The 26,540-nt window shown below is 38.9% G+C and overlaps 1 protein-coding gene across 1 annotated transcript in view; it reads left to right on the top strand.

Moving 5' to 3' along the window:
* Positions 1–346: 346 nt before the first annotated feature.
* LOC149835834 (Pseudouridine synthase family protein) overlaps positions 347–26,540 on the top strand; it is a 62,498-nt gene continuing 36,304 nt past the window's right edge. The window contains exons 1-2 of the mRNA XM_090009661.1: positions 347–484; positions 4,729–5,123. Coding sequence (XP_089865787.1) covers positions 401–484; positions 4,729–5,123 — 479 coding nt within the window. The 5' untranslated portion in view covers positions 347–400. The remainder of the gene's footprint in view (positions 485–4,728; positions 5,124–26,540) is intronic.

Below are 26,540 nucleotides of genomic sequence, written 5' to 3'. Positions count from 1 at the left end.
TTCGTAACTTTTTGATATTTACGACACAAAGATATACATTTTTCACAATGTTCATGACAAATAAATTTTGATATATTAAAAAAACGCATATTTACTGAAACATTTTTGTTGATGACGAAGAACCCTCGCCCAAGTGCGGAAAACCCCAGGTGGGGCCCCACGACCACCTTGTTTTACGTGGCCTAGCTTGGAAAGCTACGAACACATCCGTGAGCCAGCGGGTTTGATCGGGTGCTTTCATCTCAGCACCCTCACACCCACCCACCTGGCCACGCGGGGACACCTCTGCGTTAATGTAATCGTGTCTCCAGGACCAGCGTGCGTCCCTGTGACTTGTTCAGGCACCACCACACTCATCAAAAGGCGGTAGGCAACCGCCGAGAAGGAAGAGAGAGGGAAAATGGACGGCCCCGAGTTTTCTGTGGCGAAGAGCGCCATCGCTTCCCTACCCACCCACGCAGTGAAAGATCTCTTGTCCATCGGGGTACCCTTCTCCTTTTTCTCATTCTTCTTATTTTTCTTAATCTGATTCAACATTCGAAAGAGACGTTTCCAGTCATTTGTTCATACCCACAATGCATATTATTTTAGAAGTTGTGTAGTTAATACATCGTATATTGTTTGACGGTGGTAATCTTTAGTGCTACTATGCGCTTGCGGTGGCAGCGTTGCTGATTTACTGCTATTTGGTGGGTGTGGTTGTGGTGGCATTACACAAGATGGGAGTTCAAATTACATGAATACATGTTTCCTCTGTTCGTTTTGCATTGATTCTTAGTTGTACTTCAATGGGTTTGAGGATGGTTGGTTCCTAACATCTGGGACCAGTTCTGAATTTTGATCTTGCTCATCAGTGAAATTGGAAAGCCATGAGCAAAGCATCATCATTATTACAAAAAAGAGGAAGCTGAATGAGAACGCCATAACCTATGCATTACTCGGGAACAGGGGAGGAACCCGAAAAATTATATAGGAGGGGCCGGATATATATAAATAAATACTGGCTACTAATAAAGGTAAGGAACTAATGAGTATAAATCACTCTTTTCTTAAAAAATTTCTAATTTTTTGTAGATCAAATGTTACGAATGTGATCTACATGGCTTGTTTAGTAGGAAACTTGTTTTTCAATCATGTGATGATGACAAGTAATTAGGTTTTTAAAGGGAGGGGCAAAAAATCAATGGCCCACAATGCGCCAAAATTATCAAAATTACATTTTTACATCAGAAAATCAGGATCCAAGGCTTGATCCTTAGCAAACAAACCTTGATGAACACATCTATGTGGTTAAATTCAGTCGATACAACTTGCACCTATGATTTCTAGCTCATTAGTTCCTTACCTTCATTAGTAGTAAATATTTTCCCTTATATATATGTGTGTGTATCAAACCATCATCTTTATTATAAAAAAGAGGAAGCTGCATGAGAACACCATAACCTATGCATTACTCGGGAACATGGGCGGAACCAGAAAATTTATATATGAGGGGCCGTATATATATATATATATATATATATATATATATATATATAGTGTAATACATCTGTGCTAAATGAAACATGCTAAATGTTTTTTTTGGCTTTTCTGTTGTTTTTTTTGCAGTTCCGACCCTATAAATGTGTTGGGCATGATCAATTTACCAGGCACCCACACCTGGATCATGTGTTTTCGATAAAAAATGATATTTGGAGCCTAAAAAATTTATAAAGATTTTGGACCGTTGATCTTTTGAACCTTATAAAACCCCACCCATGTGTCAGAGACCCGGAATTGAACGCTTCAAGAGCTGATCCCTATAAAATCAAGTACATAGATCTCATCTGTATGGTCAAAATTTAAAAATAAAACAAAAAAGCTTGAAAAACCCATTTAGCATGTTTCATTTAGCAAGTATATATATATATATATATATATGAGAGAGAGAGAGAGAGAGAGAGAGAGAGAGAGAGAGAGAGAGAGAGAGAGAGAGAGAGAGAGAGAGAGAGAGAGTCTGCCTACACCGTTAGGTGCTTACGGCAGCCTCCACCTGCACACTGTCCATTGCGCTTGTGATGGATGGTGCATTTTTTATTTTTTTGCTGAAACGGTCTTTAGAGGCGAATAGCGCCTGCCGCTAAAGCCTGTTTTTACGAGCGTGTCATGCACACCATCATCATGGATGGACGGCGCTGGGGAGGAGGCTGCCGTACGCACTTAATGGTGTAGGCAGCTACTTCTCTCTCTCTCTCTCTCTATATATATATATATATATACACAGCCCCTCCTATATAAATTTTCTGGTTCCTCTCCTGCTGGTATGCATGTGTAATCCTTTTAAATGATACCAATCTCCTTTGCTCAAAAAAACTTGTTGAATTGATGAACTTCCATACTTCATATTGTGTACAGTGCAGGATATTTTGTGCACTATGATAACTGTATACTAAAATGCATAGTTTGTATGTTTAAATGCACACCTGCATTTGAATTTATGTGTTGACCAATATGCTTTATAGACTTGCTAGTTCTCATATTCTAGTGACTATATATATGAGTAATGTGTAAGTTCCCGACCATCCCAAACCCTTTTAAAAAACACCATTGCTGTATTTGATGCTTAATCCAAAAATGTAGATTCACTTAGTTGTCATAGGCCCTAGGTGGAGCCTAGGCGGTGGGCCCCTAAAAAGGCCTAGCCTAGGCGGTGCATAAAATAAAAAAACATAATAAGAAACGTGTATATTGTCTTTTCTTTCTTCTTTTCCTCCTCGAAGAAGAAAACAAATGATATGTCTTAAAAAAAAGCCTAGGCGGTGACAACCTAGGCGGCAATATAGGGGCCCCACCACCAGACCTGGTCGCCCAAGCGGTGGGGCTGCACCTAGGTCGCTTAGATTGCCTTTGACAACTAAGCTTATTCATTAAGAACCATGCTTTAGATGGAATCCATTTAACAAGAATTCTTGATCTTTAGTTAATCAAGTTTTTGGTATAATATGAACCATTGATTTTTTTTGTTAAGCTAAAAACACATATAAACATGAAAAATGTTTAATCCAATACATGTTTTCTACTAAATAAAGCATAGAGATCACATCTATGCATTTAGATTAAGTAAAAAAATACATGTAAATATGTTTTTTAAAGGGGTTTGGGACGGTTTGGGACGATCGGGGAGATAAATAGTCTGGAACTTACACATTACTCTCTCTATATATTTATATTTATATTTATATGGTTAATATTTGGTACTATTGAAGGCACAAAACTATTGAGTATAAATCACCTTCTATTCATATTTTTTAGACTTTTTTTTTTGTAAATTGTACCTTATGAATGTGATCTACAAGTTTGTTTAGCAGAAAATGAGTTTTGAATAATGTGATTGAGACAAGTAAGCAGGTTTTTTAAGGACTTCAAAAATCAATGGCCCACAATGCACTAAAATTTTACAACTAAAAAAAACACGTTTTCAGATCGAAATTGCATGATCCAAGGTTTGATCCTTAGCAAACAAACCACGTTGAACACATCCATGCGGTCAAATTGAGTCAATTAAGCTTGAACCTATGATTTCCAGCTCAATACTTCCCTGCCTTCAATGGCACCAAATATTACCTCTTATGTGTGTGTGTGGTCTCATCAATTTCCTCACATAAAAAAAGGCATAAACTGGTGAGGTTGGTTCCAAATCAAAAGGGCCATTCACTCTCTGCAATTTGGCTGTCATAAAGAAAAACTTACTATAGCTGGCCTTCTGGCTGGATATCTAAGATTGAGTGAATGCTCCAGTTTAAGCACATCTACAATTTGACTAGTGCCGTTCTAGTATCATGTTGCACAAAAATTTGTAAGTGAATCCATTGGTTTCACAACCAAGTTCACACAAGATGGTGCTGCATCTCCTACTTGATGTAATGAAACAAGGTACAATGGAACAATAGTGAAACAAACACAATGCCAACAAAGGGCTTTAATAAACTCACTTAAGGTTGGTCACTAATGGACCAAATACAATCTCAAAAGAGATAAAAATATCAAACAACACAAGAGGCATACAAGCCTATAAGATGGAAAAAAACTCTAGAGAAAACCCTCAAATGCTTTTAGGAATAACAAGGGAGTGAGGCTCTATTTAGCATTGTGCTTGGCTGACAATACTATATATTCTTCGGATATATGAGCTGCTCTCCACCATGCCTTAGAAAAGTCATGCATGTAGACTTTTGTCTGCTGAGATCATCCTTGATTTAACCTTGTTAACAAATATTCATGTATAAAAAATACTTATGACATTGCATCATGTGCAACTTATAAAACAGTTCGATGGCATGCCGGGAAATGATGATTTTTGTTGCATGTTCATTTGCATTGCTTATGAGAGTATGCAACACTATGCTTGCTGATTAAAGCATTGCCTTAGAATAAGATCCTGGATGCCAATAATTTTTCTGTACTTTGAACTGTCATTGATGTGAGTAACATGTTGGTTCTAAGTTTAAAACTTTTACCTTTTTAGTTAACTACACGAAAAATCTTGAACACAAAGCTTGAGATATGGGATTTTACCTTTCTCATCACATTTTACATGGCTATTTAGTTTTTTGCTTATTTCATCCGAGTGGTTATGCAGGAAAATGCATACTAATGTTCTGTTATTTTATACATGTGATCTCGATTATCTAAAGAAGCATGAATATTTTTCTGGTTTTCATGTTTTTTATAGTATTGTGTTTGTCGCAGATCTGCCCTAGATGCATATTCCGTTTGTTTGGGGTGAAAGAGAAGGTCTATTCTTTCTCCTTTCTTTCTACATCATTTTTATGGTCAGTTCTTGAAAGAACAAATTCCCTCATGACAACAGCAAAAGATAGCATCATTAAGGACGAGCTTACAAAAATGACTGCTACTTCAGAACTGGAAATAACAAATAAGCTGTGCAGTATCTGCCTTGGAATATTGCAGCTTTTGTATATTCACAAGAAAGAGCCAGGCTCGATGAGTGAAGAAAACATTCAAGTTGATGACCTTGCAGTTTTGGTTGCCGACTTGGTTAAAAGTGATGGCTATGAGAGTGATAGCTTTTTGCTAGAAGTCTCTGTACCATCTGCTATTATGACAAATGAACAAATTATCTGGTAATGAAACTTCACATTGTTGAACAACCACTTGCATATTTTTGTAATACTGAAACCTGAAGTTTGATAGCCAACTTAGTACTGTTAACTGGCCTAATGTTTGGGTCAAATCTTGAAGTTATATGTATCTGGCTTGGGGAGTACGATCACAAGAATGAAGCACAAACAGATTGATGGGCCTGCACAAGCAGTGCAGCATGTGGTTTAATTCAATGCCGAACCTATATGTACTGGCATTGTTAAATGGTCTACAAATATGATCTTTATTTATTTAGTAAGAAAATATATCAGATTAGAACATTTTTTTATGTTTAGAAGGTTTTTACAGATACCTAGAACCAACAACATATATTGCTCCAAAGCTTTTCAATAAGAATAGTCAGGTTTTCTCATTGGAATAATTTGAACCAAAGCATGTTTTCTAGCAAGCAAGCAATGGTAAACACATCTACAAGTGCAACTTATACAAAAAACACCCACGACCATGACTTTTCAAACCAGTTAGTACCTACTTATTATTGGCTTATTAGTTATTGCAACGCACATGTGTGTGTTACATACCATGAGGGTACTGTATTTTAGAGAAAGTCATAGTTGCAGGTATTATTTAGTCAACCAGACCCTGTGGATTTGTTATGTTTTTTTAGTCAGAAACATGCTTTGGATCTAATTCTTTGGATGAAATAGTTGATTTTTTTTTGTTATGAAAGTTTGGTGCACTATGGACCATTGATGTTTGGATTCTATTCAAAACCTGTCTACACATGGAAACCTCTTAAGCCTGGTGGATAATGCGAAAAGAGCGCCTTGTTTGACTATCTTCCTACTTGATTAAGATGATTCCATTCATATGAACCTTCCACCAGAAGCTCCATAAGAGACATTACTGGGAGACCTCCTTTGCTTTGCTTGCTTGGTACACTTTTTCTTGCTACTCCTTCGATGGACTGATAGCGCACTGAAAAGTAACGAAGTATGAAGAAAAAGATGCACTTTTCATTGAAGCTGACATTGTTAGTATCTTCTGGGAACGATCGAGAAAACCCTATGAAAGCTATGTACTCTGTCTGAAGGAGAATTAACACTGATGGGGATACTGATATTAGTATCACTAAAGGGGAATTTGTTTCATGCCCTTTCACATGAAAGAGAGCTTTCCTATGAAAGAGGCTGTTTTTAGCCCCTTTCCTAGAAAGGGTGAAACAAACATGCCCATGAGAAATATGTGGTGGGACCTGTTAAAATGTAACATATATATAATAATATTATTATATATATTATGTATATTTTCTATTTTTTATTTCATTTTCCTTTCATTTTTAATGTAATATATATTATCTAGTTCATATTGAACTAGATAATATAGTTTGGTTAAGTTCCAATCGGAACTTAACCAAACTGTCTAGACGGCTAGATTTCTAGCCGTTGGACTAGTCCAACGACTAGAAGGGAGAGCTCCTTATGAGCTCTCCCCTTTGCTCTTGTATAAATAGGGGTGCAGCCCCCTCTTGTATTTTCATTCATTGTAATGCTTTTCAAGCATCCTTTTACACTATGTCACACGGACTTGGCTAGGGAGGTGCCGCACCCGAGTCAACATGCCCTGACACGGGTGCGGCTTTGGACTCGGTCAACGCCGAGTCAGACTCGGTCAACGAGTCGAGGCCGAGTCCGTCCACATTTTGGACTCGGTCAACTTTGACAGAGTCCAAAAATGTCCATTTGTCACTAAAAAAATAAATTTTTTATATTTTTTATTTAAAAAAAAATATAAAAAGTCACAGTGCACAGTGGACTGTGCTGCAGTCACAGACTGTGACTGTGCACACTACACAGTCACAGTCACGAACTGTGTTGTGTCTGTGCACTTTTTATATATATATATATATATATATATATATATATATATATATATATATATATATATATATATATATATAGCCGAGTCTCCGTGCCCAAAAATTTTAAAATTGCGCCGCACCCGTGTCGCACCCGCACCCGCACCCATGTGACATAGCTTTTACATAAATAAAATTATTTATTTATGTGTGTGTTGTTCCTATTTTACCCTTTTTAAGGGCTTTTGCGTGGAGTGTCTTTTAGACACTTCTTTTGAGCGTTCCAAGGGCGTTCGTTGAAGATCACCATTTCATTACAGGACCCACATAATAAATGCAAAAGCAGCTTTCTCAAAATGTGTTCATACCCCTCCCCGGGGGAAAACAATTCCTTCCAAAGTGGCCCTTTCAAAGGAAAGAGACTTCCTTTGGGTAAGTGTAACAAACCCTCCCTAATACTACTGATAATAATCAAGCAGAAAATAGTGATCAAGTAGAAGAACATGAGATGGCCTTAGATATGAGCCAAGATGATGGACATACGTGCTTTTTTTATATCGTGATGTATTTTCAGATATTAAATATGTACAGTATATAAATTAGGACTGATTTCACACATAAGTACATTTTGTGACCTTCTCCTTTAAGAGTTCAAGAAAAAGAACAAGATCCTTCCTTGAGCTTAGTCACTACAAGGAAGGATGGACAACTAGCTAATTAGACTTGAAGATCATGAAGTTATAATAAATTAATGTAACACGTTGAAGTAAATGAACCTTAGGCAAGCAAGATGATGCCAAATGAAAAGGGCTACTTGTTAAATCTTGCTATCTTTGATAAAGATATATTAATTGTCCATCTTCCAGGGAAGTAATTTGGGGAGGAGGACCACACCTCATGGGAAAAACTTTGCATGATTAATTTCTTAAAAACTACTCATCTTATACAACTTAGGGATTAGAGAATCCCATCAATAATGTAACTTCTCTTGAGAATTGACATTCTCCTTGGAAGTTGTTTCACTTGGCTTGGCTGGAGGAGAGGACCCATTATCTAGAACTTGTTCCCAGGAACTTGTAACTGATGTGTAGGAGAGGATTTTTTTATAAGGTGATGGCTATTCTCCATTTGGTAGTTGATTTGGCAGGAATAGTTTTATTTTCAAGGGCGTATTTGAAGATCATCTCACTTTTCATGGGCACATTCAAATGATGATTTGGGCATCTGTCCATTTCTTCGATATGCAATTTTGCATTTTTCCTTGATCGGGTTTGTAAAGGTTTTTCTCTAACCTACTCTTAGCATGCATTTTAATTAATTCTGTCACGAACTGATGTGTATGCTTTAGTGAGCCACTTATGGGCAAGAGAACACTTTGAGAATGTGACCTCTTATGGGTCAATACAAGAAAAAAGATAAGCTACTTATGGGCTGAAAACACTTATAAAAATATCAAATATTATTAGGGAATAACCCTTAGAAAAACACACAATAAATGAGAGGGGGCAGACCCCTTCATATACAAGTGAAGGCTCATAGAGAGCCGAATTCTAGCCGTTGGGTAGGGTCCAACGACTCCCTACCTAATACCAAAAGTCCCATCAAGGCTGGGATCTATTACAATAAAAGAAATAAATAGAAAATAGAAAGATAAAAATGCAAAGACACTTATTTCTGTCATACACGTGAAAAGACCAAAATACCCCTGAACTATAAATATACAAAAATGTGCAAACATCTATGTCACATGGGTGCGGGTACGTGTGCGACACGGGTGCATCACAATTTCAAAAATTTTGGACACGGGGACATGGCTATATATATATATTTTAAAAAAATACATATAACAATAATAAGATCCGACCCCGATACCGTCTTAGATCCAGACCCATCCTGAGTCCAAATTAATTTTAATAAATGGACAAAAATAGACTCGGTCATAGTTGACCGAGTCCAAAATGTGGATGGACTCGGCCCCGATGCATTGACCGAGTCCGACACTTAGTTGACCGTGTCTGTGTTAAAATATAGTATGCGTATGGATCTGGATCCAGATCCATACGCACGTTAAATATTCTAACACATGCTCAATGCTGTTTCATTAATGGCATTCCTGTAATATTTCTGTAATTTCAACCATTGTATATTTGCTTATTTATAAAGCTTAGGGCTTGGAGGTCGTGTTAATGTGCGCTGCCCCAACCATTGTGCATCTCCCTCCTCTCTCTTTTTTCTTTATTTTCTGCAGTGAAGGCTGAACCCCACACAGAATCTTATATGGTATCAGAGCCCAGGTTGCGGAACCCTATCAGAAGTGTGTTCAGCGAGATCTGAAGATCTCTAAAGGAACAATTTTTGATACATCTCTTCGTCTATTCTTCTTCTTTTCTGGTAACTTCTGCTACTCGTTCATTTTTCTGATTCTCGTTCATTCTTCTTCTTCACAGTACTCATTATAATCACCATCTGTCTCTCTTCTTCATCATTAACGTCTGCAGTTTTCCTTTTCACCATTAACGTCCTTCGACATCAACGACTGCAGTTTTCTCCTCTTTGATTCGTGTTTTCCCTCTTTGATTGCAAACAAATCTACTGCAGTTTTTAAGTATTTTTTGATTTATTTCCTCTTTGATTCCTCTTTGATTACAGAAGTTTCCTTTTTATTACTGTTTAGTGTTTACTATGCGACGCCTATAGACATGTTATAACAGTCTACAATCTCGATTCTGCAAAAAAAAGGCATAACAATTTACATCTATTGGTAGCACGGGTGCATCCCTTATTGAAGTTCTATTGATTGATTAAGTGATCTCCAACTTTCTTTTCTTTTTTTTCATTCGTCTTGTTCGTTTATTCGTTGTCCCATTGATATGGATTACTCTTCATCATCCACCTTGTCCTCCGGTCCCTCTGCAAATTTCTTAAGTCAGCTTATTACAAAAAAACTTACTCTAATTTTTTGACCTGGAAGAGACAAATACTTCCTTTTATACGGAGTCAGGATCTCGATGAACATCTGGATGGTTTGGTTCCTATACCACCACAGTTTATTTTGCAGGAAACCAACAATGAGAAGGGTGACACAATTACTATTTCCTTTAAGAATCCAGAGTATACAGCCTGGAGGAAGCGGGATCAGTCTTTTGTTGCTTATATTACGTCAACACTCTCTCAAGAAGTGTTGGTTACTCTTTCAGGTGATTGCACCGCGGCGGATCTGTGGAGTAAGTTGTCTCAGACATACTCTCAGATATTAGAAGCCCGAGTTATGTACTTAAAAAATGAGTTTCAAAGTTTGAAGAAAGGCTCCATGCCAGTCATGGAATACATAGGCCACTTGAAGAGTATTACTAACCAATTGACGGTTATTGTAAGTGCTATTTCAGATAAAGATAAAGTTCAACAACTCCTCAATGGATTGAGCCCTGATTTTGACATGTTTACCACAACTTTGTCATGCCTTCCTCACTTGCCTACTTTTGACGATCTTCAAGCGAAACTTCTCCAGCATGAGATGATTATGAAACAAAAAGCAGAAGGAAATGAATCAGCTCGTTCTCATTCAGTTTTGGCCATGGACACTTCTGTCGATTTTGGATGAGGGAATGGAGGGCATCAAGGAGGCAGAGGCCGCATACGTTTTGGGCAGGGAGGACGTGGTATCTTGCCTACACCTAATATTTCTGGTGTTTTTAATACAGGGAATCAGAGGAGAGTGCCCATTTGTTTCTTATGTAACAAAAGAGGACATGTGAAAGCTGATTGTTGGTTTAATCTACAAAATAGAGGAAAAATAAACAAAATTGAAAATAAGTCAGCTACTACTGTGGACACGAAAGCGCCATCTACAGATGTGCAACAACTTTTGTTATCAGCGTTGTCACAGATGACGATCAAGCAAAATGAACAAGGCGAGTGGTATGTTGATTCCGGTGCTGCCACTTATGTTACGGGTAATGCCGGTAAGTTATCTCACTTATTGCCTTATTCTGAAAAAGGTAGTATAGTTACGGGAGATGAAACTTATCACTCCATTAGTCATACTGGCAGTGCACATATCCCTATGTCAAAGTCCTCACTTCACTTGTCTAATGTTCTCCTTGCTCCTAATATTAAAAGAACATTGTTTCTGTAGCTAAACTTGTTGACGATATGAATTCTTCTGTCGAATTTACTCCCTCTTCTGTTTATGTTAAGGATCTACGAACGAAGGAAACGTTCGCTAAGGGGGAGCGACAAGGAAACATATACGTCTTCAAGGATATTCCCTCAATGTCTTCGCCTTTAGCCCCAGTCCTTCAGTTGAAGTCGTCCAAGCATTCTTCAGTGTCTTCGCTTTCAGAGTCTTTGTTTTTCCCTTCATTGAAAGTTTTTAATTCATCTCATTGTAATAAGCCAGATATTTGGCACAGTCGTTTGGGCCATTGTAGTCGGGGCTTCATTGAAAGTCTTGTATCTGATGGTCTTCTTCCCGAGTCTAGTTTATGTTCTTTTTTAGATAATAATAACTGATCCTCATGCGAACTCTGCAAAAGCCATGTTCTTCCGTTTCATATTATTAATAAAAGGGCTTCAAAGCCATTTGCGATTATTTGTTCCGATATTTGGGGACCCAGACCTATTCCTTCTCTTTTCGGTAGTCGTTACTATGTTATCTTTATTGATTCTTATTCCCGTTATACTTGGATATATTTCTTGAAACATAAGCATGAAGTTTTTCAAATATTTCGGGAATTCCATTCGATGGTCAAAATAAAGTTTTCCTATGATATTGTGCATTTACAATGTGATGGTGGGGGAGAGTATTCATCAAACGAATTTATTGTCTTTCTTCGGGATAAAGGAATAAGTCGACAAGTTTCTTGCCCTCATATCCCTCAACAAAATGGGGTTGCGGAAAGGAAACACAGGCATATTGTCGAGAGTGCGATGAGCATGTTACATGATAGCAATGTGCCCGTTAGTCTCTGGACAGAAGTTTTTCACACATCTGTTCATGTCATAAATCGTCTTCCTATGGCACTTCTGGATCAGAACTCTCCATATTATATTTTATTTGGGCAACATCCCTCTTATGATGAGCTGCGTGTTTTAGGTTGTGTATGTTATGTACATATTGATTTATCTTTGCGAAATAAGTTTCAGGACAAGGTCGTTAAGTGCAGATTCGTTGGGTATGTGGATGAATACAAAGGCTATCAATGCTATGACCCTACTACAAAACGTATTAGGACCTCCAGGAATGTTGTTTTTGATGAACAAAATTTTCAGGTCAATGCCTCTGAAGAGTTGCCATCTCGAGAAGTAGAGGTATATGATCCATGGATGAGCGCAAATCTTTTTGCTAATCCAGGAGAAACATGTCAGGCGAATTGTCCTTCCTTCGACTTGAGTAGGGGGTTGGATGACTCACAGATGCGTGTTGAACCATCTCCAGTAGAACCACCCCCAGTAGAACGCTTCTCTGGACTGATATACACTAGACGGGACAAAAATATAAAGCAGAGGAATGTGGAAAGCATCGCTAATGATCCGACTCAAAGGCCGTCACGCATTAGGCATCCTATTCAACGATGGGTGAGTTATGAAACCTTTTCTCTTGATTTCCAGTTGTTTATGTCTCAGCTCACAAAACAGGATGAACCCACTTGTTTTAATCAAGCTCTTCAATCGCGTCATTGGACTGAAGCTATGAATGAAGAAATGAAAGCACTTCATGAGTGCCAAACTTGGGAAATAGTACCTTGGTCAGAAGGAAAGAATGTAGTTGGCTCAAAATGGGTTTATAAAACAAAGTATAAGCCTGAAGGAAGTATTGACAGATATAAAGCGCGACTTGTTGCTCGGAGATTCACACAACAATATGGTGAAGATTACGATGAAACTTTTAGTCCGGTAGTCAAAATGGGTACAATTCGTGTCATCATATCCCTAGCAGTCGACCGAGGATGGAGGCTTAGCCGGATGGATGTTAAAAATGCATTCTTGCATGGAACTTTAAAGGAATAAGTGTATATGGAGCAACCTCCTGGTTATGCCGAGAAGGATCCTACTGCCTGGGTGTGCAAACTAAGGAAATCTCTGTATGGGTTGAAACAGGCGTCCCGTTCTTGGTTTGAAAGTTTCTCTATGCAAATTCAAAGCTATGGTTTTAGAAGATGCTCTCTGGACCACTCGCTCTTTATTTACCAAAAGACAGACATCGTTATACTTCTTCTTATATATGTTGATGACATTGTGATCACTGGGAGCTCAGATAATCATGTGCAAGACGTGAAACAGTTTTTAATGAAAACTTTCAAGATGAAAGATTTAGGGGGAGTTGAGGTACTTCCTTGGTGTGGAAGTTGACAGGCAACAAGACACATTGACATTCATGCAACAAAAATACACTCTTGATCTTCTGGAAAGAGCCGAGATGACGAATTGCAAACCAATCAGTACTCCGAGTGTATTACATCAAAGGCTGAGCTCTGAAGATGGCCATCTTTGTATCAACCCAACAACGTATAGAAGCCTCGTGGGGATGCTGCAGTACTTGACCTTTACCAGAGCTGATATAGTTTATGCTGTCAATCAGGTATCCCAGTTTATGCATGTTCCAACGGAAGGTCATATGGAAGATGTGAAGCACATTCTACGCTATTTAAAAGGAACTATATGAGATGGACTTGCTTATCGCAAGAACGATAACCTGCATAGAGGGCATGAACTCATCACTTATACAGACGCAGATTGGGCAGGGGATCCAGATGAGAGACGATATGTCTCTGGATATTGTGTATATATTGGACACAATTTAGTGTCAAGGAGCAGCAAAAAACAAAAGGCAGTGGCACGGTCGAGTACAAAGGCTGAATACAGGTTGATGGCTGCAGGCAGGACAAAAGCTACATGGATTAGACACCTATTGAGTGATCTTGGGGAGACAATTATTCGATCATTTCTTCTATGTGACAATCAAAGCGCAATAAACATTGCATGTAATCCTATTCAGCATAGCAGAACGAAGTACATTGAGATTGGTCAACATTTTATACGGCAGAAAGTCGAGATGAAGGAGATAGAACTATGTCATGTTCGAACAGAAGATCAAGTGACAGACTTGTTTACCAAGGGGTTAACAGGACGCCAATTTTGGCTATTAAAGAGCAAGTTGTACATGCTCCAAAACCACATATAACTTGAGGGAGGGTGTTAAAATATAGTATGCGTATGGATCTGGATCCAGATCCATACACACGTTAAATATTCTAACACATGCTCAATGCTGTTTCATTAATGACATTCTTGTAATATTTCTGTAATCTCAGCCATTGTATATTTGCTTATTTATAAAGCTTAGGGCTTTGAAGAAAATAAAATCAAGAAGGGCAGTTGGCCCAGATGGTATACCTATCGAGGCTTGGAAATGCTTGAGAGAGAAAGGTTTAGAATGGTTGACAAATCTTTTTAACAAGATTTGGCGGACAAATAAGATGCCTAATGAGTGGAGGAAGAGTACTTTGGTGCCTCTATATAAGAATAAGGGTGATATACAAGATTGCACAAACTATCGTGGTATAAAACTCATGAGTCATACTATGAAACTTTGGGAGAAGGTGATTGAGTCTAGGTTGAGGAAGGTTGTCATGATATCGGAGAATCAATTTGGTTTTATGCCTGGAACATCTACTATGGAAGCTATACATCTTTTTAGACAACTTATAGAGAGAAATAGAGAGAGAAACAAAGATTTGCATATGATTTTTATTGATTTGGAGAAGGCTTACGATAGAGTACCTAGAGACGTTCTCTGGTGGACAATGATGAAGAAAGGTGTTTCTCTCAAGTACATTAGTATAATTAAAGATATGTATGAAGGAGTAGTAACCAATGTCCGCACTTGTGGAGGGGTGACAACCAATTTTCCTATAACGGTTGGGTTACATCAAGGATCTGCTTTAAGCCCTTTCCTATTTGCTATAATGATGGATGAGCTTACGAGATCAATTCAAGAAAATGTGCCGTGGTGTATGTTGTTTGCTGATGATATTGTTTTGATTGATGAGTCTAGAGCTGGGGTTAATGCTAAGTTAGAATTATGGAGACAGACATTGGAAGCAAGAGGTTTTAAGTTGAGTAAGAGTAAGACAATACATGAAATGTCGATTTAGTAAGCAACGAAATAGAGATGGGAGTGTAGTGAAGCTTGGTGAGCAAGAAATACCGGTGGATGATTCTTTCAAATATTTGGGATCTATCATTCAAAAGTATGGAGAAATTGATGGAGATGTAAATCATAGGATAAAGGTTGGCTGGATGAAATGGAAGAGTGCAACTGGAGTGTTGTGTGATCGTAGAATGCCATTGCGGTTGAAGGGAAAGTTTTATAGGACGACTATTAGGCCCGCTTTACTATATGGTACGGAATGTTGGGCTGCCAAGAGACATCATATTCAAAAAATGAGTGTAGCTGAGATCCGTATGCTGAGATGGATGTGTGGAAATACAATAAAAGATAAGATTCGGAACGAGGAGATACGTAAGAAGGTAGGCGTTGCACCCATTGAAAATAAGATGAGAGAGAATCGTTTACAGTGGTTTGGACATATTCGACAAAGGCCTAATGATGCTCCAGTTAGAAGGATGGAGAAATGGGAAAATATATTAGTTAAAAGAGGTCGGGGTAGGCCTAGGAAGACATGGATGGAGGTGATAGGAAAGGATATGAATGCTGAACCTCACCGAGGACATGGCATTGGATAGAAATGAATGGAGGAGAAGGATTCATGTGGAAGACCCAGAATGATTTTCTTTGTTGGTTCATATCGCCGACCCCAATTGTTTTGGGATGAAGGCGTAGTTGTTGTATAAAGTTTAGGGCTTGGAGGTCGTGTTAATGTGCACCGCCCCAACCATTCTGCATCTCTCTCCTCTCTCTCTTTTCTTTATTTTCTGCAGTGAAGGCTGAACCCCACACATAATCTTATAGTCCGCCCCGTGTCCGAAGCCGCACCCATGTCCGCACCCATGTTGGGGTGTATCGACGCGAGTCTATGTCACATGGGTGCGGGTGCGGGTGCCGGTGCGGGTGCGGGGATTCGGCACTTCCAAAAAACCCAGGTGCGGGGGTGCGGCAGGGGCAAAAATGTAAAAAATTATATATATATATATATATATATATATATATATAATTTTGAAGTTTTAACAGTTTAACATTTAACAGTAAACATTGTCATAAACTCATAATATGATTGATCATGCATGCAGTATATCAACCTAAATATCAAATTATCAATCAAATAAGTAAAGCAATTACATAAATCGACCTAAATATCAATCAAATAAGTATTGCATAAAAGAACTAAATTACATACCAAAGTATATCCTGATGAAGTAATGGATGCTAATAATTTTCTTCTTCATCATCAAATGCATCATTAGAAGGAATACTGGGCTCAGCTAAATCCATGTTTGTTACGTTGAATTCATGTTCTCCCTCGAAGTCACACTCTTCTGGGTTTACATCCCAAAATTTGGATGTTCCTTGTCTGCATTATAAACCCAATTTGAAAATGATAAATACAATACAAGTATATTTAAATGAAAATTAAGAAATAATCAAATAACTAAGAGAGCAAATTAGTACCTGTATTCATCATTGCTTCGCGAAAGTAATCGAAGATTTGAATGAACATATACTAAATCCTCTGCACGCTTGCTGGTGAGTTTATTTCTCTTCATGTTGTGGATTTGAGAATATGTGCTCCAATTTCTTTCACAACAAGATGAACTAGCAGGCTGCGATAACAATCTTAATGCAAGACATTGCAGAAGAGGTGTTTCTGATCCAAATGTTGACCACCATGTGATAGGATCTATATTATCTTCTTCTCTCGCGAATAATGCCGGTGCATATAATCTCGAAGATGAAATTTTTTCAAACTCTTGTGTGACTTGATGTAGAAGATATGCTTCTGGAAAAAGTCTTGTCATACACATATTTCTATGTCTTGATAGCTCTGGGTCTAAATTTGGAGGGACACGACCAATACCACCAGCCCACCACTTATTTGCATAATATTTTGGATTAAGAGAATGTGCCATGCAATGCAAATGAGTGTTGCTCTTATCCCATCTTCTGACTAAAATTGAATGAATATGATTAAAAAAATCTGAATCATCCAATGCAAAATTTTTTTCTTCATGCATGAAAACTATAACTTGTATTTTTTCAATTATATTATCCCACATTTCATAAACTCTGTGAAGCATGGGCTCATCCTTATCAACTTCTCTTAACATTTCCCAAATAGGTTGCGTAAATTGAAGGAAGTATACCACTCTGTCCCAAAACTCATCATCAAGAATGAATTTCTTAATTTCTTGAGCCTTCATATCATCATCAACACGATAGAATGTCCAATTTTCATCAGTCACTATGTTAATCAAAGCATTCTTCACTCTTTTAATCCTCTTCATCATCACAATGATGGATGCAAAACGTGTTTCAGCGACCTTCAACAATTTCAAATCAGAATGCCTATTAAATATAGCATTAGCACGATGGTGGTTAACAACAAAATTCCTAATGCTTTTGACATTTCTTTCTAAATCTTCAATCCATGAACATAAAGCATATGCTTGTGAATTTTCTTCTTCTTTAGGGCTAGATTTAAGTTGTGTGCTACACAGGGAGTCCAAACAATATGAGGGTACTCACTCTCCAAACTCAACGCTGCACTTTTACAAACCGAAGCGTTGTCTGTAATGATTTGTACCACTTTCTGATCACCCACTTCTTTTATCACTTCTATAAACAATCCCTTCAAATACTCTGCATTTTTATATTCCCCAGATGCATCAACTGCTTTCAAGAATATTGGGCCACTAAGCGAACAAGCAATGAAATTGATTAATGGACGCCTTTGAATATCTGTCCATCCATCAGACACAATGGAAACTCCATTTTGCTCCCATGAATATTTTTTAATTTCTAACAACCTCTCCACGTTTGCCCTCTTTTCTGCAAGAAGTGTGGTTCGTATTTTTTCTGAACTTGGAAGCACATAACCACTCAAATTACAATTTGCCAAGGATGTAACTAAATCCTTCCAATAAGGATTTCTAGCCGCATTAAATGGGAGTGAACCATAATAAAAATACCTCCCAACTTTTCTATCCAATTCTTCTCTTCCATATGTATTGAATGCTGCTTGTATCGTTCCTCTACCTCCTAGATTGACTTTTCTTTTTTTTTCAGCATCTTCTTGGTGGCTTGCAAATGACACATTGAGTGCAGAAGAATCGGCCATTGCCTTTATCTTCTCATATTCTTCTTGTATTTTCTTGTATTGCCTTCGCATTGCCTCATCAACTTTTCTGCAAGCTGAAATGCCATGTCCTGGTATCTTCAACAAATGAGCCTTCACTCTTGTGTAAGACCCAACAAAATCTTTTTCGCAGAGCTTGCATCGAAATCTTTTGTTTCCACCACCTCCTTCTCCAGTTTTTGCAAGTTTATCTACATGTATCCATAGTGGCCCCACATCATCAATCCCACTGCAACTATCAGCAAAACTAGCAGCAGAACTCACATGTTGGGATGAGGATGACGCAAGTCCTTTCCCTTTATCCGTCATTTTTATCCTGAAAACACAAAAAAAAAAATACATTACAATTTTCAAATCAATTCGAAAACACAGGGAGAAGGGGGGCTCAGCCCCTCCCCTGCCAACCCAACAAGAGAGCGAGAGCGAGGGGGGCTCGGCCCCTCCCCTATCGACCCAAAAAAAAAAACAGATGGGGGAGGGGCCCCCTGTCGACCCAAAGAAAAAAAACAGATGGGGCTCGGCCCCTCCCCTGTCGACCCAAATAAAAAAACAAACAGATGGGGGAGGGGCTCGGCCCCTCCCCTGTCGACCCAAAGAAAAAAACAGATGGGGGAGGGGCTCGGCCCCTCCCCTGTCGACCCAAAGAAAAAAACATATGGGGGAGGGGCTCGACCCCTCCCCTGTCGACCCAAAAAAAAAACAAAAACAAATGGGGGAGGGGCTCGACCCCTCCCCTGTCGACCCAAAGAAAAAAACATATGGGGGAGGGGCTCGGCCCCTCCCCTGTCGACCCAAAAAAAAGAGGTAGATGGGGGAGGGGCTCGGCCCCTCCTGTGCCGAAAAACGAGGGAGCAGGGGAGGCTCAGCCCCTCCCCTGCCGACCCAACAAGAGACCGAGAGAGGGGGGGGGGGTGTGCTCGGCCCCTCCCCAGCCGACCCAAGAAGAGAGTGAGAGACATACCTGCGAGCCGAGAGGAGGAGCCGAGAGGAGGAGTCTGGGAGGCGGAGCTGGGGGCGGCGACGCTGGGTGCGGCGACGCTGGGGGCGGCGACGCTGGGGGCGGCGGAGCTGGGGCGGCGATGGGAGAGCTCGAGCTCAGGGGGAGAGAGAGGAGAGATTAGGGCAAAAAAAAATTTTGCCCTAATCCTCCTCCTTTTCATCGGGGGGAATTTTTTTTTTGCCCAAAAAATGTGGACAAAAATGACCCTGGGTGCGTTGACCGCACCCAGGGTCGTGTTGACCGCACCCGCACGCGATCCCGCGTCGCGTCGACGCGGGTGCGGCATCTGTTTTGCCGAGTCCCTGTGACATAGACGCGAGTGCGTCAACCTTTTAGCCGAGTCCGTGTGACTTAGGTAAACATATATATATATATATACATATATGTTTATATTTAACAAGTGCTTGGTTTTATTACTTATTTTAGTAGCTTGTATTCAATATGATTTCTCATGACTCTTTTCATTTTATTTAGGCCTTTACCTTTCAAGTATTATTCAATAAAAACAGTATGACTCCAAATTTCTTTGGACGATATTCTTCATCCATGTACTGATCATGTTCTGAAATTTATTTGGTAAGTCTTATTTTACCACTATTAACTCTCAGACTACAAAAGATTTTGCACATTGCGAGTATGCGCCAACATATTGCAATTGCACTGTACCTGATGCAACCAAATATGAACTTATCACCATCAAACTCTAGGTGACTGAATAGTGAAATACCAAGAAGATAGAACCCTCTTTTAGTGTAACCAATCTATGAGGCATTGTTGAGGGTAGCATTATCTACAATTTCAAAGATCGCTAAGATTTCCCTTGCCTTTTTGTTTTAATATTTAAAGTCTGTTTGAACCAGTTCTGTTGAACTGATGATCTTTTCGTTTAAACTTCCATATGTCAAAATCTGTATGTTTCCTGCTTCCTATTTCTAGTGTAATTGTGCACGTCTTTTAAAATGTACTATCCTTGGCTTCTTATCTAAAGCATATGCTTAGTTTGCAGAGCTTGACATATGAGGTATACTAAAATGTACTCTATTAACAAAGTAAACGAGACATGGTATTGATTTGTCATTTTTGCTCTTAAATCCATTGAATAAATAGCAAAATACATTTACACCACATGGGATAAGTGTTAGAACTCATGTATGAGGGTTATTTTGTCCTTTCACCTTTATTGTAGTATGTTGTAAATGTATTATATATTTAAGGGCATTTTTGTAATACCACATATAATTCAGCTTTCAATATAAAGTAAGAGGTGATGTCCCAGCCAAGGTACAACCTCCAAGTTATTTCCAATCTTTTTCCTTCTCTTCTTTTCTGTGTAACATGTCACGCAAACTGAGGCACACTGTATGCAGTTTTCACATGGTATCAAAGCGGGTCGATATAGAAACATCAGGTCGTGACATCCTTTTATCTGTTTCTCTCTTTTCTTTTAACCATATCTGATCACGTCAGATCATATCTGATTTGTCTTTTTGTTTCAATTGTTGTTTCTTTCTTCCTTCTTCTTTTCGCCAAATCTGATCACGTCATATCAAATCTCTTGTCACCACATCTGATCACGTGAAATCAATTTATTTATTTTTAGATCAGATCTGCTGTTCTTTCATCTGGAACAGATCTGATTCTCTCAATCAATTTTGTTTTCTGTGCAAGCCCTAATTCAACACGTCTTACTTTCCTTTTATTTACCTAAAATCTGTATTTTCTTTTAATTTGAGGTTTTCTTTGCCGATTAAAGTTATTTCTACCTTAGTTGTTATTAGATCTGAATCAGATCTGTTTCTCCTTCATCAAAAAAACATGAAAACCCCTTTCCGTATTCTTTCTTCACCTTTTTCTTTTTTCAACCCAATAGTGTTTTGCTTAATATTTGGTGAATATCAAGTAGTCATTAGACTACATATTCTTTTCTGAATCTACAGGTATTGTTTCCAAAAATAAAAAAAAGGACAGACCTGAGTGAACAGTTTCAGATTCAGTTTTAGATTCCAAATTTCAGATTCTGATTTAAAATTTGTGTCATCGATTTTCATTCCTTTCCAATGTCTTCTAATTCTCTTACTTCGTCATTTTCAACTAACTTGTTTATGAAAAGTTGGATGAATCCAATTTCATAACATGGAAAAAACAAATCATTCCATTCATATGCAGTCATTACTTGATGGGACATCTCAATGGATCCACAACTGTGCCCTTGGAATATGTGCTTGTTACCAAGGAAAAGTCAAAGGAAAAAGAAAAAGAGATAGCGAAAGATGCTGATTCTGTGCAGGTAGTTTATATAAAAAATCCTGATTATATTACTTTGTTAAAAAATGATCAAATGATGGTAGTGTCTATCATGACCATGCTTTCGAGGAAAGTTCTTCTACATACCTCAACAGGAGTTACAACGAGGGAACTTTGGGAAGTTTTGCATAGGTTGTATAAGCAGATATCTACTGCTAAAGTGTATCACCTCAAATCTGAATTCGGATCGTTGAAAAGAGGAAGTAGCAATGTGGCGGATTTTCTTGATCGAGTGAAGTATATTAGAGATCAATTGGCAGCCATAGGTAGCCCTGTGACAGATGAAGATGTGTGCATTCAGACCCTTTGTGGATTTGGTGAAAAGAAGTAACTTTGATAAGATTAAATCCATGCTATTTGATTTTGAATCCAATTTCGGCATCTCAATAAATATAGATGATTCTCATCCGATTCATGAAAGTGATGATGGCTGCCATCTCAAACCGTGGACGAGGAAGAGGCCGAAGTCAATATTATAACAGAGCTACAGGGATTCTTCCTAATCCCAATGTTTCCAACATGAATGGAAATCATTAGAATGTGATATGCCAGATATGTGGAAAACGGGGACATTTGTGTTCCAATTGTTATTTGAGATATGTTCCAACGTATCGTCCTCCCACAATCCCTTATCCAGCGCGTTTTCGCCAGTTTGCACCACAGGCCAGCAGAATGACTGGGGGAAGAGGTCCACGTCCGACAACTTTTAATGCAGCAGCTGGACCCATATCTTCTCTTTCAGGACAAAATCCCAATATGGATACCTTGAGTGCATCGTTCTCACAGGTTGACATGCATGGCATTGGAAACTCTTATGGTTCCCTATGGATAGCAGGGCAGTATCAGGAGCACATTCCAGTGTGACGCCTGTCAGTTGAGCAAACATCACAGAAGCTCCTTTCCTTCTCGTCAGAGTCCATCGAGTCAAGCAATGTTTGAGATTTTGCATGCTGATGTATTGGGACCTAGTAGAGTACCTAGTCGATCTCAGTTTCGTTATTACTTAGTTATTATTGATGATTTTTCCAGATTGTCATGGGTGTTCTTAATAAAAGAAAGGTCGGAGGTTGCCTCCATTCTTATGTCATTAGTCATTGAAATAAAGACTCAGTTTCATTCTCTTTTCAAGATTATCCGCACTGATAATGTTCTCGAGTTCAAGTCCAATGAATTGTTACAATTTTATCGAAATCATGGTATCCGTCCTCAAACTACTTGTGCCCATACATCTCAGCAAAATGGCGTCGGTGAGAGAAAACATAGGCATCTTCTAGATGTAGCTCGTACTCTTATGTTGCAATCAAATATGCCACCCTCATACTGGGGGGATGCTATCCTCACTGCTTGTTATCTCATTAATCGTTTGCCATCTTCATCTTTGGAAGAACAAATCCCTGTTCAAATATTCTATCCTAATGCGCCACTGTTCCCGATTTCTCCCAAAGTATTTGGATGTGTTTCCTTTGTTCATAAACTTGGACCTAACCGTGATAAATTATCTGCCCAAGCCATCAAGTGTGTCTTCCTTGGATATCCAAAAAATCAAAAGGCTACTAGTGTTATGATCCCATCTCCCGTCGAGAGTATGTTAGTGCAGATGTATCTTTCTTTGAATCTGTTCCTTATTTTTCTACCACTGCATCCAGACTGCATGTTGAACAGGGTGATTCCCTACCTCTTCCCATTCCTCCTTTTCCCTTGGAGTCGTTTTCTAAGACTATCTCTCATTCTCAGTATCCCACACTTGCTCGGTATCATGATCCTCCTCTGGTGTGCACTCGTAGATCACCACCTAAATCAGCACCTACACCACTCGAAGTAAGTTCTCCTGAAAATATTGAGATGTCTAATGTTGATGATGATAGACCTATCGCTCTCAAGAAAGGTAAAAGACAATGCACACTATATCCTATCTCCAAGTTTGTTACTGAGGCACGACTTGGGGTCCACTTGAAGAATTTTATCTCTGCTTTATCTGCCACTTCTGTCCCACTTAATCATCATCAAGGGTTATTAGATCCTAAGTGGAAGCAAGCAATGCAGGTTGATATGGATGCTTTGCTCTCATGCGACACATGGGATTTGGTTGTTCCTCCCACTGATGCAGATATCGTTGGATGTAAGTGGGTCTACACCATTAAGTATAATTCAGATGGCTCAATCAAAAGGTACAAGGCCCGGTTGGTCGCTAAAGGATATACTCAAACATATGGAGTTGACTTTTTTAGGACCTTTTCTCCAGTAGCCTGTCTTGGGACTATTCGGTTGGTCATATCTGTAGCTGTCTATGTCACACGGACTCGGCTCAAAGGTCGCCGCACCCGCGTCGACACGCACCGACACGGGTGCGGACACGGGTGCAGCTCGGACTCGGTCAACCCGACCCTGGGTGTGGTCAACGCACCCAGGGTCATTTTGGTCCATTTTTTGGAATTTTTTTTTTTGAAATTATTTTTTTTTTAAATTTTCTGGGCTACAGCTGTAAGGAAAAAAACCCATCACAACTAAAAAACCTGTACACTTTCAAGTTTTAAGTACAGAATGGGCACAACTCAAGTTTTTGTGGTTTTTTCCTGTATGAAGAAAGTGAATTATTACAGTGTATGAAGAAAGTGCCCAAAAGTGAATTATTCCTGTATGAAGAAAGTGTACAGAATGCCTTCACAACTCATCACCTGTCCCCTAATGGGCACAACTTTGACCGAGTCTTATATATATATATATATTTTTTTATTTTTTAATATATATATAGCCGAGTCCCAGTGTCCAAAATTTTTGAAATTGCGCCGCACCCGCACCCGCACCCGCACCCGCACCCATGTGACATAGGTAGCTGTTCATTATGGATGGAGTTTATGTCAGTTAGATGTGAAGAACGCCTTCTTATATTGGAGATCTGTCTGAGACTGTATACATGCAGCAACCTCCTGGGTTTGAGGTTCAGGGGGAGTGTAGCAAGGTGTGCAAACTAAAGAAGGCTATATATGGTCTTAAACAAAGTCCTCGTGCATGGTTTCAAAAGTTATTTGAAATTATGTCTGCATTTGGCTTCAACAGGTCATCTTCAGATTACTCCTTGTTTATCAAGAAAACTTTTGTTGGTATTGTGGTTATGGTTGTATATATAGATGATATTATTCTTACAGGGAGTACTGCAAAGGACATCTCAGACATAAAGATGCATCTTCAGAAGCACTTTGTCACAAAAGATCTCAGGTCTCTTAGATATTTCTTGGGCATAGAGGTGGCCAGAAACTGTGAGGGGTTAGTTCTATCACAGTGAAAGTATGTTCTTGACCTACTGCAGGAAACATGGATGTTAGGTGCTAAACCAACAAATATACCAATGGATCCTAAACTGCACATGTATGATGAAAAGGCAGAACTTATTGACAATAGAAGTTTTAGATCCTTGGTTGGCAAACTTTTATATGTCACTGTAACACGACCAGATATCTCCCTAGCTGTGAGCAAGATAAGCCAATTCATGGACAAACCTACTCGAGTGCATTGGCAGACAGCTATGATGATTCTCAGGTATTTGAAATCCTCTCCTGGAAAGGGATTGCTATATAAACAAAGCCCCAACCTGGATATAATTGCATACTCAGATGCAGACTATGCAGGGGCCATCGATGATAGAAAGTCCACCACAGGGTTTTGCGTGTTTGTCGGAGGAAACTTAATTACTTGGAGAAGTAAAAAATAAACTGCGGTAGCTCGTTCCAGTGCTGAATAAGAATATAGAGCTATGGATCAAACAACTCCTCAAATGATGTGGGTTAGGTCCATTCTAAAAGATCTACAAGTGGTGATTCCATCCCAAATGTTGATGATGTGTGATAATCGAGCAACTACCTATATAGCTAACAATCCAGTATTTCATGAGAGAACGAAACACATTGAAGTTGATTGTCACTATATACGTGACTTAGTGCAGGCGGGGCATATTTCTGCTAGTCATGTGACTTCTGAAGACCAAGTTGTAGATGTCTTCACCAAGCCCTCACAAGTGCAGGGTTCTCAAGATGTTGCAGCAAGCTGAGCATGATAGATATATATGCTCCAGCTTGAGGGGGAGTGTTAAAAGTAATATTCATAAAGCTGGGGGGTGGTCATACGTAATTTAACATAATTACGTATGTCTAGTTGTAATCTCGTGCAACCTAATCACCTATTTAAATAGGTGATTAGGGTTAATGAAGGATCTCTCTCTCTCTCTCCCTCTTGTCTCTCTATAACAGATCGTAAAGGAGGTTAGTCGCAACAGGGCTGATGACAACATTGAGCGATATAAGGCAAGGCTGATCGCAAAAAGATATACCTAAGAACATGGTTTGGATTTTGATGAGACCTTTAGCCCTGTTGTGAGGATGGACACCATTCATGTTGTTTTATCCTTTGCTACTACTTACGGATGAAGCCTTAGTCAAATGGATGTGAAAAATGCATTTCTCCATGGCACTTTACATAAAGAAGTGTATATGGAACACTCACTTGGGTACCCTGAGGCAGATGCTAAGTACTCCATTTAAAGAAGGCTATATATGGTTTGAAACATGCATATCGTGCGTGGTTTGAAACTTTTAATGTTGTTCGCTCTTTATGCTTCATTCAAAGTCAATGCGACTACTCTTTGTTTGTTCATTCAGATCACTCTCACATTACTATCATTCTTGTCTATGTAGACGATCTTGTCATTATAGGCAGTGATCCAGGAAGAATCACAAAGCTAAAATCCATGTTCAACAAGTGGTTTCATATGAAGGACTTAGGTCCTTTGCGGTATTTTCTTGGCATGAAAGTTGATCAAACCAGTAGCTCTCTTGTTTTGTCTCAGTGAAAGTATGCCATGGGTATTCTTTCTTGCTTTGGTATGGTGGACTGCAAACCAACACAGACTCCTATTGCAGTCAGTGTTATGTTGACTGATGATAATCCTCAAGATCCTATGTTGCCA

The sequence above is a fragment of the Nuphar pumila genome, chromosome 6 (genome assembly GCF_984573655.1).
Source record: "Nuphar pumila chromosome 6, dmNupPumi1.hap1.1, whole genome shotgun sequence".
NCBI lineage: Eukaryota > Viridiplantae > Streptophyta > Magnoliopsida > Nymphaeales > Nymphaeaceae > Nuphar > Nuphar pumila.
This window is presented reverse-complemented; position numbering and strand designations above follow the sequence as displayed.